Consider the following 16,591-nt stretch of genomic DNA (forward strand, 5'->3'; position numbering starts at 1 on the left):
CCTCCTCTCTCATCCTCTCTCCTCCTCCTCTATATAGATTGTTATAGGAGAGTGTTACAGGATTCACCATCGCAGGGAGGGATCTAAGTCTTTCATTGGGAACCCTTATGTCTCATCTCTCTACAAACAGGTAAGTACTAGTAGAGGTGTGGGAGGGTAGAGACGGACCATAAACACATACAATAACAAAATGTTTCCATGTTCCAACCATTAGTTCCATGGTACTAATGGTTGTTTGCATCCTCCAGGTTGGAGTGTTTATATTTGGCTGTGCCATCAGCCAGTCGTTCACAGACATTGCCAAGGTGTCAGTGGGCAGGATGAGACCCCATTTCCTGGACGTGTGTAATCCTGACTGGTCAGCCATCAACTGTTCCCTTGGATACATCACCTCCTACACCTGTACGGGCCATAAGAGCAAAGTACAGGAGGCCAGGTCAGTACACACACACACACACACACACACACACACACACACACACACACACACACACACACACACACACACACACACACACACACACAGAGAGAGAGAGTCCTAGCCCCCTCTACTATGTGATACTGTGCTCTGTTGGTGTCTGCCCTCATGGTGGTGCATGTTTGTTTGTTTTTCAGGAAATCCTTCTTCTCAGGACATGCCTCCTTCTCTATGTTTACTATGCTCTACCTGACTGTGAGTAACACACACACACACACACACACACACACACACACACACACACACACACACACACACACACACACACACACACACACACACACACACACACACACACACACACACACACTGTGGTACACAGAAACAATGGAGTGCAGATGACAGAGAGCATTATGGGAAGTAGGTTTAATGAGCTGAAGTCTTCTTCTCTTTTCCTCTTCATAGATGGATGGATGGATGGGTAGATGGATGATAGATGGATGGATGGATGGATGGGTAGATGGATGGATGGATGGATGGATGGATGGATGGATGGATGGATGGATGGATGGATGGATGGATGGATGGCTAGATGGATAGATAGATGGATAGATGGATAGATGGATAGATGGATAGATGGATAGATGGATAGATGGATAGATAGATAGATGGATAGATAGATGGATGGATAGATAGATGGATGGCTAGATGGATGGATAGATGGATGGATGGATAGATGGATGGATGGATGGATGAATAGATAGATAGATAGATAGATAGATAGATAGATAGATATATAGATAGATAGATAGATAGATAGATAGATAGATAGATAGATAGATAGATGGATGGCTAAATGGATGGATGGATGGATAGATAGACGGATGGATGGATGCTCTCCACTTCTTTTCCTCTTAACAGCTGAACACACTTCCTCTCTCCACCTGTTGTGGTTTATAGGTCAGTTTCTGTGCCCCGGGGGGCCTCCATCCTTCCAACACACTAATTAGTATTACAACCACGCCCCCCACTCTCCCTTATCTCTTTGTCTCTCCATCCCTTCTTTATCCCCTCCATCTCTCGTTCCCTCTTCTCCTCTACTACGAATGCAGATATTTCCACAACTATGCTCACTACTGACCTAGTGTGACTCAGTCAGTGTTTTGGGCTGGGCTATGTTGTGTTTAGCTTGGCTGAGCTGGATTGTACAGGCTGTTGGGTGTGCATGGTTGGTTGGCCCATGCCTCCTGGGGTATTGTGTGGTATTTTGTGGCGAGCTCTGGATATATCCCCGCCTCTCTCTGGCAGCCTCTCGGTTAGAATGGAGAGAGGGAGTGTAAAAGAGGGAGAGAAGGAGAGAGGTGGTGCTTTCAGAGCGCAGGCTTGATATTTAAACCACAAACAAGTCTTCTGGGAGGTGGAGTGTGGTGAAGTCACAGAAGAGCAAGAAGAGAGGGAAGAAGGAAAAGAGCGAGGAGAGAATAGCCAACTCTCCTAGGAAATAGAAACTGACCAACAAGTCAGATTGTACACTACACACACACAGCGACACACACATCAGCACACACTCCAAGGATCCTGTTTTTCAAATAGATGGCTAGTAAACAATATTACAGGCATTCTGTGCTGGTGCGGAATGACGGCAGGACATCTCTTTCTCTCTCTATCTCTTTCTCAGTTGTGTGTTTTATATCTGTCCCGGAGTGATTATGTGAGTCAGAGAGAACGCATCTCTCTTCTTGAGTAGAATTTTCTAAGAAACCACTAAACTTATGAGAAGACTATTATTGTTTTTTTTATTGCCGTTTTTCTTAGGACACAAACACAAAACAAATTATCTAAGACATTCCTCAGTCTGTGGTGGGAAAATGTCTCTCATACTCACACAGAAGCCTCTATCTCTCTAGGATCAGGACTGGAACTCCAGCCTGTATCTCTCTAGGACCAGGACTGGAACTCCAGCCTCTATCTCTCTAGGACCAGGACTGGAACTCCAGCCTGTATCTCTCTAGGATCAGGACTGGAACTCCAGCCTGTATTTCTTCAGGACCAGGACTGGAACTCCAGCCTGTATCTCTCTAGGACCAGGACTGGAACTCCAGCCTCTATCTCTCTAGGACCAGGACTGGAACTCCAGCCTGTATCTCTCTAGGACCAGGACTGGAACTCCAGCCTCTATCTCTCTAGGACCAGGACTGGAACTCCAGCCTCTATCTCTCTAGGACCAGGACTGGAACTCCAGCCTCTATCTCTCTAGTACCAGGACTGGAACTCCAGCCTGTATCTCTCTAGGACCAGGACTGGAACTCCAGCCTCTATCTCTCTTTTACCAGGACTGGAACTCCAGCCTCTATCTCTCTAGGACCAGGACTGGAACTCCAGCCTCTATCTCTCTAGGACCAGGACTGGAACTCCAGCCTGTATCTCTCTAGGACCAGGACTGGAACTCCAGCCTCTATCTCTCTAGGACCAGGACTGGAAATCCAGCATCTATCTCTCCAGGATCAGGACTGGAACTCCAGCCTCTATCTCTCTAGGAACAGGACTGGAACTCCAGCCTGTATCTCTCTAGGACCAGGACTGGAACTCCCGCCTCTATCTCTCTAGGACCAGGACTGGAACTCCAGCCTCTATCTCTCTAGGACCAGGACTGGAACTCCAGCCTGTATCTCTCTAGGACCAGGACTGGAACTCCAGCCTCTATCTCTCTAGGACCAGGACTGGAACTCCAGCCTGTATCTCTCAAGGACCAGGACTGGAACTCCAGCCTCTATCTCTCTAGGACCAGGACTGGAACTCCAGCCTGTATCTCTCAAGGACCAGGACTGGAACTCCAGCCTGTATCTCTCTAGGATCAGGACTGGAACTCCAGCCTGTATCTCTCAAGGACCAGGACTGGAACTCCAGCCTGTATCTCTCTAGTACCAGGACTGGAACTCCAGCCTGTATCTCTCTAGGATCAGGACTGGAACTCCAGCCTGTATCTCTCAAGGACCAGGACTGGAACTCCAGCCTCTATCTCTCTAGGATCAGGACTGGAACTCCAGCCTGTATCTCTCTAGGATCAGGACTGGAACTCCAGCCTGTATCTCTCTAGGATCAGGACTGGAACTCCAGCCTCTATCTCTCTAGGACCAGGACTGGAACTCCAGCCTGTATCTCTCAAGGACCAGGACTGGAACTCCAGCCTCTATCTCTCTAGGACCAGGACTGGAACTCCAGCCTGTATCTCTCAAGGACCAGGACTGGAACTCCAGCCTGTATCTCTCAAGGACCAGGACTGGAACTCCAGCCTGTATCTCTCAAGGACCAGGACTGGAACTCCAGCCTGTATCTCTCTAGTACCAGGACTGGAACTCCAGCCTGTATCTCTCTAGGATCAGGACTGGAACTCCAGCCTGTATCTCTCAAGGACCAGGACTGGAACTCCAGCCTCTATCTCTCTAGGACCAGAACTGGAACTCCAGCCTCTATCTCTCTAGGACCAGGACTGGAACTCCAGCCTGTATCTCTCTAGGATCAGGACTGGAACTCCAGCCTGTATCTCTCTAGTACCAGGACTGGAACTCCAGCCTGTATCTCTCTAGTACCAGGACTGGAACTCCAGCCTGTATCTCTCTAGGATCAGGACTGGAACTCCAGCCTGTATCTCTCTAGGACCAGGACTGGAACTCCAGCCTGTATCTCTCTAGGACCAGGACTGGAACTCCAGCCTGTATCTCTCTAGGACCAGGACTGGAACTCCAGCCTGTATCTCTCTAGGACCAGGACTGGAACTCCAGCCTGTATCTCTCTAGGACCAGGATTGGAACTCCAGCCTGTATCTCTCTAGGACCAGGATTGGAACTCCAGCCTGTATCTCTCTAGGACCAGGACTGGAACTCCAGCCTGTATCTCTCTAGGACCAGGACTGGAACTCCAGCCTCTATCTCTCTAGGACCAGGACTGCCCTTGACACCGCTACAGTAGGCCTAGTAAACATCATGGCTGTGAAGGACAGACAATCCTGTGATACCCTCTTCCTTTTGCCTGGTCTCCACCTTTTCCCTCCTTCCCTTCACCTTTTCCCTCTGGACCTGCGGACAGGGGCGGACTTAGTGACTTGTCTGATAATCAATTGTTAATTGATTTCTGGCTGGTCAAGTAAGTGGAGGTGGTAGCTCATTCATTAGTTTGCTCATCACTGATCAGAAACATTTAGCATGCAATAATGTAATCAATTGTATTATTTTGCTCTTGACTCTTGTATCGGCTATAGTAGCCTCGTACAGTATAATCTATCCACCATCGAGCTGTCCTGTTTTATCTAAACTTGCTTCAATATGTCTCAATCAATCATTCATTCATGTTATTACACAGCATTACATTCATGCATTTAAACAGGTGGCTGTTAGAAAAACGTGGATTATATTAATATTGATATGTATGGAAAGAAATCATGGATTTTATGATGAATTATTATTCGGCTGTATGGGGCGGGGCCTCGTGCTGATAAATTATTATTATATTCAGTTTTTATTACAATTTTTCTATTTTTTATTAAACCAGTTCACGAAGCCTCTGATGATGTCAGATGTGAGGCAATTGCCTCTTCTGCCTAATGGTAAGTCCGCCACTGCCTGCGGAAGCTATAACTCTAAACATCCCTGAGAGGAGAGAGGGAGAGAGGAATGGGAGGGTGCCTTCCTCTCCTTCCTCGAAGACAACAATAATGATGAGCTTGTCTTCCAGGAAGAGCCAGCAGCATCCTCCATACCTTCCTCTGGGAATCCATGGCATTATGGGGGAGGAGCGGGAGTTAGGCAGGGCTGTTGTTATTGTAGGTCTGCTTATTAGGACTTGGTGAGTGTGGTTGGGTGAGAGAGGGGGTGAGGGAGACCTTGGCGGCGGATGCCCCACCCAGGCTCTCAGTATATGAAGTAGAAAGACACTCACTCTGCATCTGGCTATAGGAAGCAGGATGCACAGGTCTAATTCTGAGGGTAGAAGATGAAACACAGGAAGTCCAAGGGTGAGGAGAAGAGAAGAGAGAACACAGTCCCTGTCATCTGTCATCGTACTTCTTAAAGACACTCATCTCAGTAATATAAGACAATATATTTCACACATACTGCTCAATGTCTTTCTGTGGTCATCCATTCAAATAATAATCCCTTTCACTCTCTCTCTCTCTCTCTCCCTTTCTTTCCCCTTTACCAACGAATTTCTCCTGATGAAATACATATCTACACATGTACTTCATATCTGATGTATAAATCTGTCTGTGTAACACTATAAATCTGTCTGTGTAACACTATAAATCTGTCTGTGTAATATCAAACACATACTGCTCAATGTCTTTCTGTGGTCATCCATTCAAATAATAATCCCTTTCACTCTCTCTCTCTCCCTTTCTTTCTTTCTTTCTCCCTCTCTCCATCCCTCCATCAGTTCTATCTCCAGTCCAGGTTCACGTGGAGAGGTGCCCGGTTGCTCCGCCCCCTCGTCCAGTTCACTCTGCTGATGATGGCATTCTACACCGGCCTATCACGTGTCTCCGACCACAAGCACCACCCCACAGACGTACTGGCCGGCTTTGTACAGGGCGCCCTGGTGGCCTACTGCATAGTGAGTACAGACACACACAAACACACACACGTTTAATCCTGGTCCTGGGGACCCAAAGGGATGCACATTTTTGTTTTTGCCCTAGCACTGCACACCTGATTCCACTCAGTCCCGGTTCAAAAAGCTTGATGAGTTGATTATTTAAATCAGGTGTGTAGTTCTAGAGAACAAAACAAAAATGAACACCCCTTTGGGTCCCCAGGACCAGAACTAATAAATTCTGGCCTACTGCATGATGAGTCACTGTTAGTAATCTATTGTATTGTGACTGTAAGGGTTAGGGTTAGAGGTCAGAGGTCAAGGTTAGTGTGCTGTGAGCCAGGCCAGATCAGGTAATCAGAGATATGAGGGCTGAGAGAGAGAGAGAGAATGTATTGAGGCATTAAACTACTACAAGACATTCTCCAGACCTTCTCCCCTATGTTTTCTCTCTCTCAACTCCGCCTTTCCCCTTTCCTCGCTCTCTCTCTTTCTATCTTTCTCTCCCACTCCCTCTCTCTCGCTACCTCCCTCTACCCCCCCTCTCTCCCTCTCTCTCTCTCTACCTCTCCATCTACCTCCCTCTCTACCTCTCTCTCTCTCTCTCGCTACCTCCCTCTACCCCCCCTCTCTCCCTCTCTACCTCTCCATCTACCTCCCTCTCTACCTCCCTCTACCTCCCTCTCTCTCTCTACCCCTCTGTGAAAAAAAACCAGGCTCCGAAGTGAAGAGAATCTGATTCCCTTTAATGAATAGCACATTGCCTGGAGCCAGCTCCCCAGGAGTGTGTGTGTGTGTGTGTGTGTGTGTGTGTGTGTGTGTGTGTGTGTGTGTGTGTGTGTGTGTGTGTGTGTGTGTGTGTGTGTGAGAGAGAGAATCCCTACAATCTGTAACCATCATAGCTTTACTAAGCCGTATGTTGCCAAGTAAAATTAAGAGAGAGAGAGAGAGAGAGAGAGATCGGGGAGATTGGACTTTGAAACAAAAATGAGGTTGTTAATTATTTGTTTGTTTTTTATTTGGCTGCTCTGGTTTTATCACCTCAGCATGACACACACACACTCCTGCCTTGCCCTCATTCAGTTCAGGAATGGAAATGGTTAGATTCATAAAGTGAGCGAGGCCATGGTGGCGCCTAGACTCAGCTACTGACATATCTCTGGCACTGCCACACACACCACTCTGGCAACCTTTACACACACACACATATTGCCAGGGCTGGGCAGGGGTACTGACAGCACCCCCTTTTCTTTTCTAGAAAGTTTCTACCAGGCTGAACTTAGAGAACCTTCCCTTCCCTGCCCAAAACTCCACTAGGTAGGAGAGGTTGTGGGAGAGGTTCTGATCCAATCAAAACTGTGTAAGCTGTTCTTTTTGCCCTGTCCGCATCGTCAAGCATCTGGAACAATATAAATAATATAAACAATATAAATATACAGAGGGTTCTACATGGATCCCAAAAGTGTTCTACCTAGAATCAGAAAGGATTCTCCTATGGGGACAGCCACAGAATCCTTTTGGAACCCTTTTTTCTAAGAGTGTACGAATGAGAGGACAGAGGGAGGAGCGATAGGGAAGAGGAGAGAAGGGCAGAAGGAGAAGAGAGGGAGGCGAGGAGGAGTTTTCTTAGCTCTGTGTATATGTGTATTTCATAGAGAGCTCAGCTATTCTTCAGCGCGACAGACAAGAGACCTGCACACACACACACACACACACACACACACACACACACTGCTGCAGGTCGCGGCTATCGGCTTAGCTAGGTTAACAACGCTGCTGCCTTCTCCAATCAGAGTTGAAACACAGAAACATCTGGCATCACTTTAGAGGGGCTGTTAAGAGAGGGGGAGGGAGGGAGGCAGAGATAAGGGTGATTCTAGCAATTTAGAGGTATTTAACCCTCTCAATAAGCTACAGTGGAGAGATGAAGGTTACCTGCATACCACTATCACCCACTGGCCTTTTCTGATGTCTGAAGAACTTCTATAGAAGCACACAGACATGTCAGTCTACAAAACATTAGGAACACCTTCAGAACAGCCGCAATTTGTCTGGAAAATGGACTCTACAATGTGACGAAAGCGTTCCACAAGGATGTTGGTCCACGCTGACTTCAATGCTTTCCACAGTTGTGTCAAGTTGGCTGGATGTCCTTTGGGTGGTGGACCATTCTTGATACACACGGGGAACCGTTGAGTGTGAAACACAGCAGCGTTGCAGTTCTTGACACACTCAAACCGGTGCGCCTGGCACCTAATACCATACCTTGTTCAAAGGCACTTAAATCTTTTGTCTTGCCCATTCACCCTCGGAATGGCACATACACACAATCCATGTCTCAATTGTCTCAATGCTTAAAAATCGTTCTTTAACCTGTCTCCTCCCCTTCATCTACACTAACTGAAGTGGATTTAAGAAGTGACATCAATAAGGGATCATAGCATTCACCTGGTTTCACTTGGTCAGTCTACTGTATGTCCTTCAAACTCAACTCGAAGCCAGTTCCATTGCATTTGTTCATTGCTCCCCTCTAATCAGGGACTGATTTAGACCAGGTGTGTGCAATGAATGCCCTAAGGTCGATGTCCTCCTGATCTTTATTACATCTCTCAGATATAGGAGAGACACTTCAGAACAAACTTCCTTCTGATTTTTTGTGGGGGACTATTTGTTGTTCCATGTAGTGAATCTGTTATTCAATGCGTTTGTATGGGCTATTAGAAATAAGGCCAAAAATACTTTTTTATAAAAAAAAAAAAAAAAATGTCATATATTTTTGGTCAAATATAAAATCCATAATCAAATAGCTAAATGATCCTTGGTATGACCTTCTTAAAACATTTGCGTATAGCTTAGCAGAACCCCCTACCCCGGCTTAGCAGAACCCCCTCCCCCGGCTTAGCAGAACCCCCTCCCCCGGCTTAGCAGAACCCCCTCCCCCGGCTTAGCAGAACCCCCTCCCCAGGCTTAGCAGAACCCCCTACCCAGGCTTAGCAGAACCCCCTACCCCGGCTTAGCAGAACCCCCTCCCCCGGCTTAGCAGAACCCCCTCCCCCGGCTTAGCAGACCCCCCCCCCCCCCCGGCTTAGCAGAACCCCCTCCCCCGGCTTAGACAGGGCTTAGACTGATGGGTTAATTATCGGGTTGAACAGAAAAACAGCAGGCTCCGGACTTCGTAGGGTAAGAGTTGAATACCCCTGGTCTATGTCCTGGAGAGAGCAGGTGCTCCAAATGTTTAGTATACTCAGTGTATAGAGGCTTCTCTGTTAGTGATGTTGAAGGTCTCTATATGTATTCGGACAATTCCCCATACTGCTATCTCACGCGGTCTCTGAGCGAGGAGTTAGCTTTAGAAACACACACACACCAAGCTGTAGGAGCAAGAGGTTTGCTTTAGACACGCTATGAGCTGTGGTAGGTTCTGATGAAAGCCACAGGTTGTGTCTGGCGCTGTATTCTATAAAACAGTGGGCTGTGCTTGTTCATTTTAAACATGCTCACTTCCTTCCTGCCGTACCACAATGTCTGTCTGACTCAGTGTCTTCATGATTCACATGGTGTGACAGAGGACTCGAAACATGACTAGCAGACTGCCGTCAAAAATAGTATTATGACTGCAATCTCGCCAAGGCAAATGCAGACCCGTGCCAGGCTGTATGCAGTGATGGAGGGATCTGACGAAGGGAGGGATAGAGGGACGAAACACTCGTCCATCAGAGGGGATGACTGTATCCTCTATCTATCACACTCTACACACACCAGACTTCTCCCTGACTCCCTGAGACAGTGTTCCCCCTTTAAATGTTCCGCTGGCATGTTTCCAGTAGGACCATATTTAGGAGCACACATTCCCCTACTCTCCTGGTGTCTGCTGCTGAGTCTGCATTTCTCACACAATAGGCTGGAAGGTGGTGTGTGTGTGTGTGTGTGTGTGTGTGTGTGTGTGTGTGTGTGTGTGTGTGTGTGTGTGTGTGTGTGTGTGTGTGTGTGTGTGTGTGTGTGTGTGTGTGTGTGTGTGTGTGTGTGTGCACAGGAAGCCTCTTTGCTGTGATAATGCTTGGACCAGCCAGGGGTTAGAGGTCAGAGGTGGTCAGCAGGGGGACAAGGCCTGCTCTGATTGGATGACTAGGTCCTTGTGAGGACAGTGTTTTGGAACGCATCCCGTCTGAGGAAGGGGTTTGGAATGCCGCCCACATCTTTAACTGTAGTGGGCAGATATATGATACCATTCACCACTCTGCTCAAAGCACTGCTACACACAGATGCTACAGTGATATATGTGCATGCAAAGAGCAAACAACAAGCTGCACAAGCGCTGACTACTGTAATGGTCCAGGTCACAAAGTGGCTCGGTGACTCGTGTTTGCATCGCAATGTGAAAAAAACAGTTCCTCACAGAGGGCAACAGATGCTACTGAGCCAGATGTCTATGTGTCAGGGGAGAAGCTCCAAGTGGTTCTGATTTTAAGTACCATGGCATCATACATGATTCCAACCTCTCTTTTAAAAAGCAGGTGAAAAGGGTAACTTAAATCACCAAATTTAACCAAGCTAATTTCCAATTTATACGAAATTGTTTGACTACAGAGGTAGAAAAACTGTACTTCAAATCCATGATACTCCCCCACTTAACATACTGCTTGACTAGTTGGGCCCAAGCCTGCTGTACAACATTAAAACCCATTCAGTCTGTCTACAAACAGGCTCTCAAAGTGCTTGAAAGAAAGCCCAATAGCCATCATCACTGTTACATCCTCAGAGCTCCTGAGTTGGAAAAATCTTGTGCAATACACCGACGCATGTCTTGTATTCAAGATGCTAAATGGCCTGGCTCCCCCTCCAATCAGTACTTTTGTTAAACAGAAAACCCAAACATCCACAAGGTCTGCCATGAGAGGTGACTGTATAGTTCCCTTAAGGAAAAGCACCTTTAGTCAATCTGCTTTCTCTGTGAGAGCTTCCAATGTCTGGAATACACTGCCATCAGAAACACATAACTGCACCACCTATCACGCTTTCACAAAAAAGAGGAAGACATGGCTAATTAGACTTCTGAACATAATCCCTAGTTGTGTATTGCCGCTTTTCATGTTGTCTGTTGTCTGTAGCTTGTGAGGTGTGGAAACACTTTGTTGCTTTTATGGATTTTGTCTTGTTGCTTGTTGTGCTATGTTGCTCTGTCTGCATGCTATGTCTTGCTTGTCCTATGTTGCTCTGCTTGTGCTCACTGCTCATTGATTGTCTGTATTGTAATTGTAATTGTTTTTAATAACCTGCCCAGGGACTGCAGAAAATTAGCTGGCTGGCTAAAACCGTCACTTTTACTGAAACGTTGATTAATGTGTACTGTCTTTGTAAAAATAAAAATAAACTCAAACATGCCACATATGAATTTACATTTGTAAGTACGAATCTACACACACACATGCACGCAGGCACACACAGACATACAAACACACACACACACACACACACACACACACACACACACACACACACACACACACACACACACACACACACACACACACACACACACACACACACACACACACACACACACACACACACACACACACACACACACACACACACACACACACACAGGGCCTTGTTTTCTAGTGAAGTGTCTTTGTGTGTTGTTGAGCTGGTAGAGTCTATTATGGGTCTCTCTATGATGATGTCATGACTCCGTCAAAGGTCATTAGTAAAGGTTGTTAAAGGTCAATATCTGACAGCAGGCGGTCTGGAATATGACCCCTCCCCTTTATATCGGTCCCCATCAGCTGAGCCTGTTTGGATGTGTGGGAGAAGGAAAGAAGTAAGGAGGAGAGAAAGAAGGGGAAAAGAGGAAGAGAAAAATGGAGAGAAAGAGAAGGAAGGAGTAGTGAAGGAGAGAAGGGGTCTTCAGTGCTTAAGTCGTTATATCCCGTTGCTAAGGGCTGATATATCCCGTTGCTAAGAGCCTTTTCCATAGGCCCACTTCCTGCCCAGTCTTCCCGGTTTCCTGTTTGGCCCGATGATGTCATCAGGACCTCCATATCTCTTCCTCCCTCTCGGGAGACCAAGGGTGAGGCGGAGGGTGGAAAGAGTGGGGAGGAGAGGGGTGAGGAGGGAGGAGATGGGTGAAAGAGAAGGATAGAGCGGTGACCTCAGGAAGAGACTGGCATTCCGTTTCTCTTCCTCCCTCTGCCTCCCACGCTAGGGCACAGTGAGCTCACTACCTGAGGGGGAGGGGGAGGAAGAGGGTGGAGAGAGGGCTGAGGAAGGGAGGAACGCCTGGCTCACTGTGTTCTAGTCCTAATGATGATGATGATGATGATGATGATGTAGGGCTGTGGTCACTGTGAGCCATGTTCAGTCATTTCCTCTGGTCAAATTCCTCACTATAGCTGCTTATTAGGTGTAGGTACTTTATCTCTCTCTCTCTCTCCCTCTCCCTCCATCTCTCTCTCTCTCTATCACTCTCTAGGTGTTCTATGTATCTGACCTGTTCAAGCCGAGGGTGAAGCCTGCCTCACCCCCTCCCTCCCCCATCAAGAAGGAGCTCCTCCCCCCCGCTGACATCACCGAGCGGAACAATCACCACAACATGGTGTGAGACAGGCCCCGCCCCTTCCCATGACCGAGGAGCCTATCACAGCGCTGTTCGCCTCCCATTGGACATTAGAATGTAGCGACCAGAGAGACTATCGCCGTGTCTCATATCACACTCTGTTCCTTATGTAGTAGTGCACTACTTATCACGCGTTGTGGTCCAAAGTAGTGCACTACTTAGGAAATAGCCTGTTATTTGAGACCTGCCCTTCAAAGACCACTCTCACTATCCAGATTCTTTAACTACTATTGTTATTACTACTATTCTGATTTGAGCCCAAGTTAGAGCAAAAAGAAGATTCAAAAGCTAAAAGACAAGAAGTTACAGACAGCAGTGCAGAGCCACTGAAACAGAACACTTTGTAACTACACAAAGGGAAAAAAGTGTAAAAATAAATAAATGAATGAGTGAATGAATGAATGAAGCAAGGAAAGAAAGACAGTCTCTGTCTGAGGCCTTGACATAGGATAACAACTTCCTTAGTGATAGGAACGATATTACTGCAAAATTACTAGCAAACGACACATACAGTATATGAGTAACAATATAGAGCAGAATAACTTACAGCACTATAATCCAGTTGACTGTCAATTATCACCACTCGCCACCAGATGAAGCAGCTATTAGAACACTTGTTGATGATCATGTAGAGCAGGGGCGTCAAACTCTTTCCATGGAGGGCCTAGTGTCTGCTGGTTTTTGGTCTTTCCTTTCGATTAAGACCTAGACAACCAGGTGCGCGGAGTTTCTTACTAATTAGTGACTTTAATTCATCAATCAAGTACAAGGGAGGAGCGGAAACCCGCAGACACTCTGCCCTCGGTTGAATGAGTGTGACACGTGACGTAGAGGGTTAAAGTAAACCTGTAACTAGTTAACTTGTCCAATGCCAGCTACTGACTACTACTAGAGAAGGAAGAGACCTGGAGAGGAACCAGACCCATACTACTCTAGCTCCTCCCACCAAGTAGAAATTTGGACTAGTCTAGTTCTCAGTTCGGCAAGGCTCTTCTAGCTGCCTCTCTGGGTAACCTAACCTGGGATGATGCTTTCTGAAAGAGGGGGGTAGGATAAAGCAGGGGTTCTTGAAAGAGGGATGCTAAAAGAGTAGGGATATTGATTGGTATTAGTTTGGGGGATTCGGGGGAGGAAGAGAAGGAGGGGGAGATAAATAACTCTCAGCCACCTGTCACCCTGTCTGGGGGCGTGGCTGTGCCATGCTGCCGCTTGATTGGCTGCATATGTGGGGGTGTGGTCTGTCACCATGGACACAGGGTTGATAGACAGCTAAGCTGGGACATTATGGGATAGGGGCTCTTTCCGCTGGCAGGGAGGGGCTCTGGCCCACCCAATCACTCGTTAGCGGTATGTATGTATGCATGTGTCCTATGTGTCACTGTGTTGGTGCGTGCCAGTGTGTCTGCTTTTGTGTATGTGTGATGTGTATAGGTTTGCGTGTCTTGTGTATTTGTGTGATTGTGTGTGTGTGTGTGTGTGTGTGTGTGTGTGTGTGTGTGTGTGTCTTTGATGAACCATCCGGGTAGTGTGTGTAGAATGAACCCTCCTCACACACACCATTGTCTGTGCCAAGAATGTGTGCCACTATGTGTGTGTGTGTGTGTGTGTGTGTGTGTGTGTGTGTGTGTGTGTGTGTGTGTGTGTGTGTGTGTGTGTGTGTGTGTGCGTGCGTGCGTGCGTGCGTGCGTGCGTGCGTGCGTGTGTGTCAGAGAGGGCCAGAGGTGGAGGACTGAGACCCTGTCCAGAGAACGTTAGAAAACTGTGGATTTAATATTTTTATTTTCTGCTACGATGCATCTTTAACATGTCCAGTCATGCCATTAACTAACTGCTCCCCATCAGTCATTTTATTTTCCAGTTCAGCTTACTCAGGGCAAATCTCAAATGGCATGCTATTCCCTATAGAATGCACTTCTGGCTAAAATAAGTGCACTAGATAGGGAATAGGGTGCCATTTTGGATAGAGCCTAAGACATCTTCTCAACATCACCACTTCAAAACGTTGCACATCTTTCGAATCACGTTTAGTCCGTCCTATCATTTTGGCAAACCCTTTCCTTTTCATTTTATAAATGTATAAATAATGTATAGTTCACAAAAATTAACTGTGTAAGATATTATTTCTTATGTTTAACTATTGTCCACTATGAAACCGCAACCTCTGTTCTCTACCAAGTGCTGCTTAAAAAGCACTGATTTACAGATTTTTTTATTTAGTTAACTCAAATATTGTAGATTTGTGGTAGTAAGTTTTTAATACGCATTGAAAACAAACCTACAATTGTATTAAAATTCACTATTAGTATTTTCGTATTGTCTCATTTTGTACAAAATAAATATTAGCAAAGTTTTTGTTTCTGCTTAATGTACTTAGCTCTACTACATGTGGTTTTAAATAAAAAGCCCGTTATAAACACAACTATGTGAAGTCTTGTCTTGACTGTATGGGTTTATGTTGATGGTCTGTAGTGTCAGGTTCATGTCTGAACTGGGTCTAATGAAAATAAGGTAACACTTGAGGTGTGTTTCATGACAACTCCGTAACAGTGTCTTAAGAGCGTCCATAAGTGTCATAACACGATTCAAAACGTGGCCAAAATGTTATAAAAGCTTATGTCAACTGCAACAACTTGAGAGTCATATATGTCTATATTTCTTTACATTAGCGTAGTAAGATATTGACAACACTTATGGATGTGTCATGAACAACACTTTGAAAGCTAATTGTTACCGAAAGTAGTATTCTACACACATCTATCTTGGCACAGGAGCTGGACTCGAGAAGAACCTCCCATTTTTAAAATAGTGTTTATACTTTTCTTGAAGGTAAAATGTGTTAGTACAGACACCAGCAACCGTTCCAGTCAACAACAAACACCACAGACACCATAGGAAATAGGACTGGAAGTACTGTAATTATAAGTATTTAGGTCATACGGGTATAATTTACATACACATACACAGTGAACTCGAGAGGGCTCAAAGGAGTTGATTTCACACTTTGGCAAAGCAGAGGAGCAAGTGTATGTGTGTGCGTGCCTGGGTGTGTGTGCGTGTGAATGTGTGAGTGTGTACAGCGTCATGTTGTGTGACTGAGTAAGAAGAAGGCAATGTAATTTTCTCTGCAGTAAAGTCTGTTTTCAGCTCAGGAGAGCGAAGTCTTTTAAGAACTGAACATAACTAACTAGATGTGGTGTTGAAACCCAGGTTCTGAGTGGACAGTGTGGTGTTGAAACCCAGGTTCTGAGTGGACAGTGTGGTGTTGAAACCCAGGTTCTGAGTGGACAGTGTGGTGTTGAAACCCAGGTTCTGAGTGGACAGTGTGGTGTTGAAACCCAGGTTCTGAGTGGACAGTGTGGTGTTGAAACCCAGGTTCTGAGTGGACAGTGTGGTGTTGAAACCCAGGTTCTGAGTGGACAGCGTGGTGTTGAAACCCAGGTTCTGAGTGGACAGTGTGGTGTTGAAACCCAGGTTCTGAGTGGACAGTGTGGTGTTAGAACCCAGGTTCTGAGTGGACAGTGTGGTGTTAGAACCCAGGTTCTGAGTGGACAGTGTGGTGTTAGAACCCAGGTTCTGAGAGGACAGTATGATGTTAGTACCCAGGTTCTGAGAGGACAGTGTGGTGTTAGAACCCAGGTTCTGAGAGGACTGTGTGGTGTTAGAACCCAGGTTCTGAGTGGACAGTGTGTTGTTGAAACCCAGGTTCTGAGAGGACAGTGTGGTGTTAGAACCCAGGTTCTGAGAGGACAGTGTGGTGTTAGAACCCAGGTTCTGAGAGGACTGTGTGGTGTTAGTACCCAGGTTCTGAGAGGACAGTGTGGTGTTAGAACCCAGGTTCTGAGTGGACAGTGTGGTGTTAGAACCCAGGTTCTGAGAGGACAGTATGGTGTTAGTACCCAGGTTCTGAGAGGAGAGTGTGTTGTTGAAACCCAGGTTCTGAGAGGACAGTGTGGTGTTAGAACCCAGGTTCT

General features: G+C 46.4%; 1 protein-coding gene across 2 annotated transcripts in view; it reads left to right on the top strand.

The window, feature by feature from the left end:
• The window catches only part of plpp3 (phospholipid phosphatase 3), a 42,647-nt gene extending 27,608 nt beyond the window's left edge, over positions 1–15,039 (top strand). For both annotated transcript variants that reach the window (XM_055922924.1, XM_055922923.1), the window contains exons 3-7: positions 38–130; positions 249–436; positions 616–673; positions 5,849–6,025; positions 12,477–15,039. In XM_055922924.1, the coding sequence (XP_055778899.1) occupies positions 38–130; positions 249–436; positions 616–673; positions 5,849–6,025; positions 12,477–12,605 (645 nt within the window). In that variant the 3' untranslated portion in view covers positions 12,606–15,039. The remainder of the gene's footprint in view (positions 1–37; positions 131–248; positions 437–615; positions 674–5,848; positions 6,026–12,476) is intronic.
• The last annotated feature ends 1,552 nt before the right edge of the window (positions 15,040–16,591 follow it).

The sequence above is a fragment of the Salvelinus fontinalis genome, chromosome 5 (assembly GCF_029448725.1).
Source record: "Salvelinus fontinalis isolate EN_2023a chromosome 5, ASM2944872v1, whole genome shotgun sequence".
In the NCBI taxonomy this organism is placed as follows: Eukaryota; Metazoa; Chordata; class Actinopteri; order Salmoniformes; family Salmonidae; genus Salvelinus; species Salvelinus fontinalis.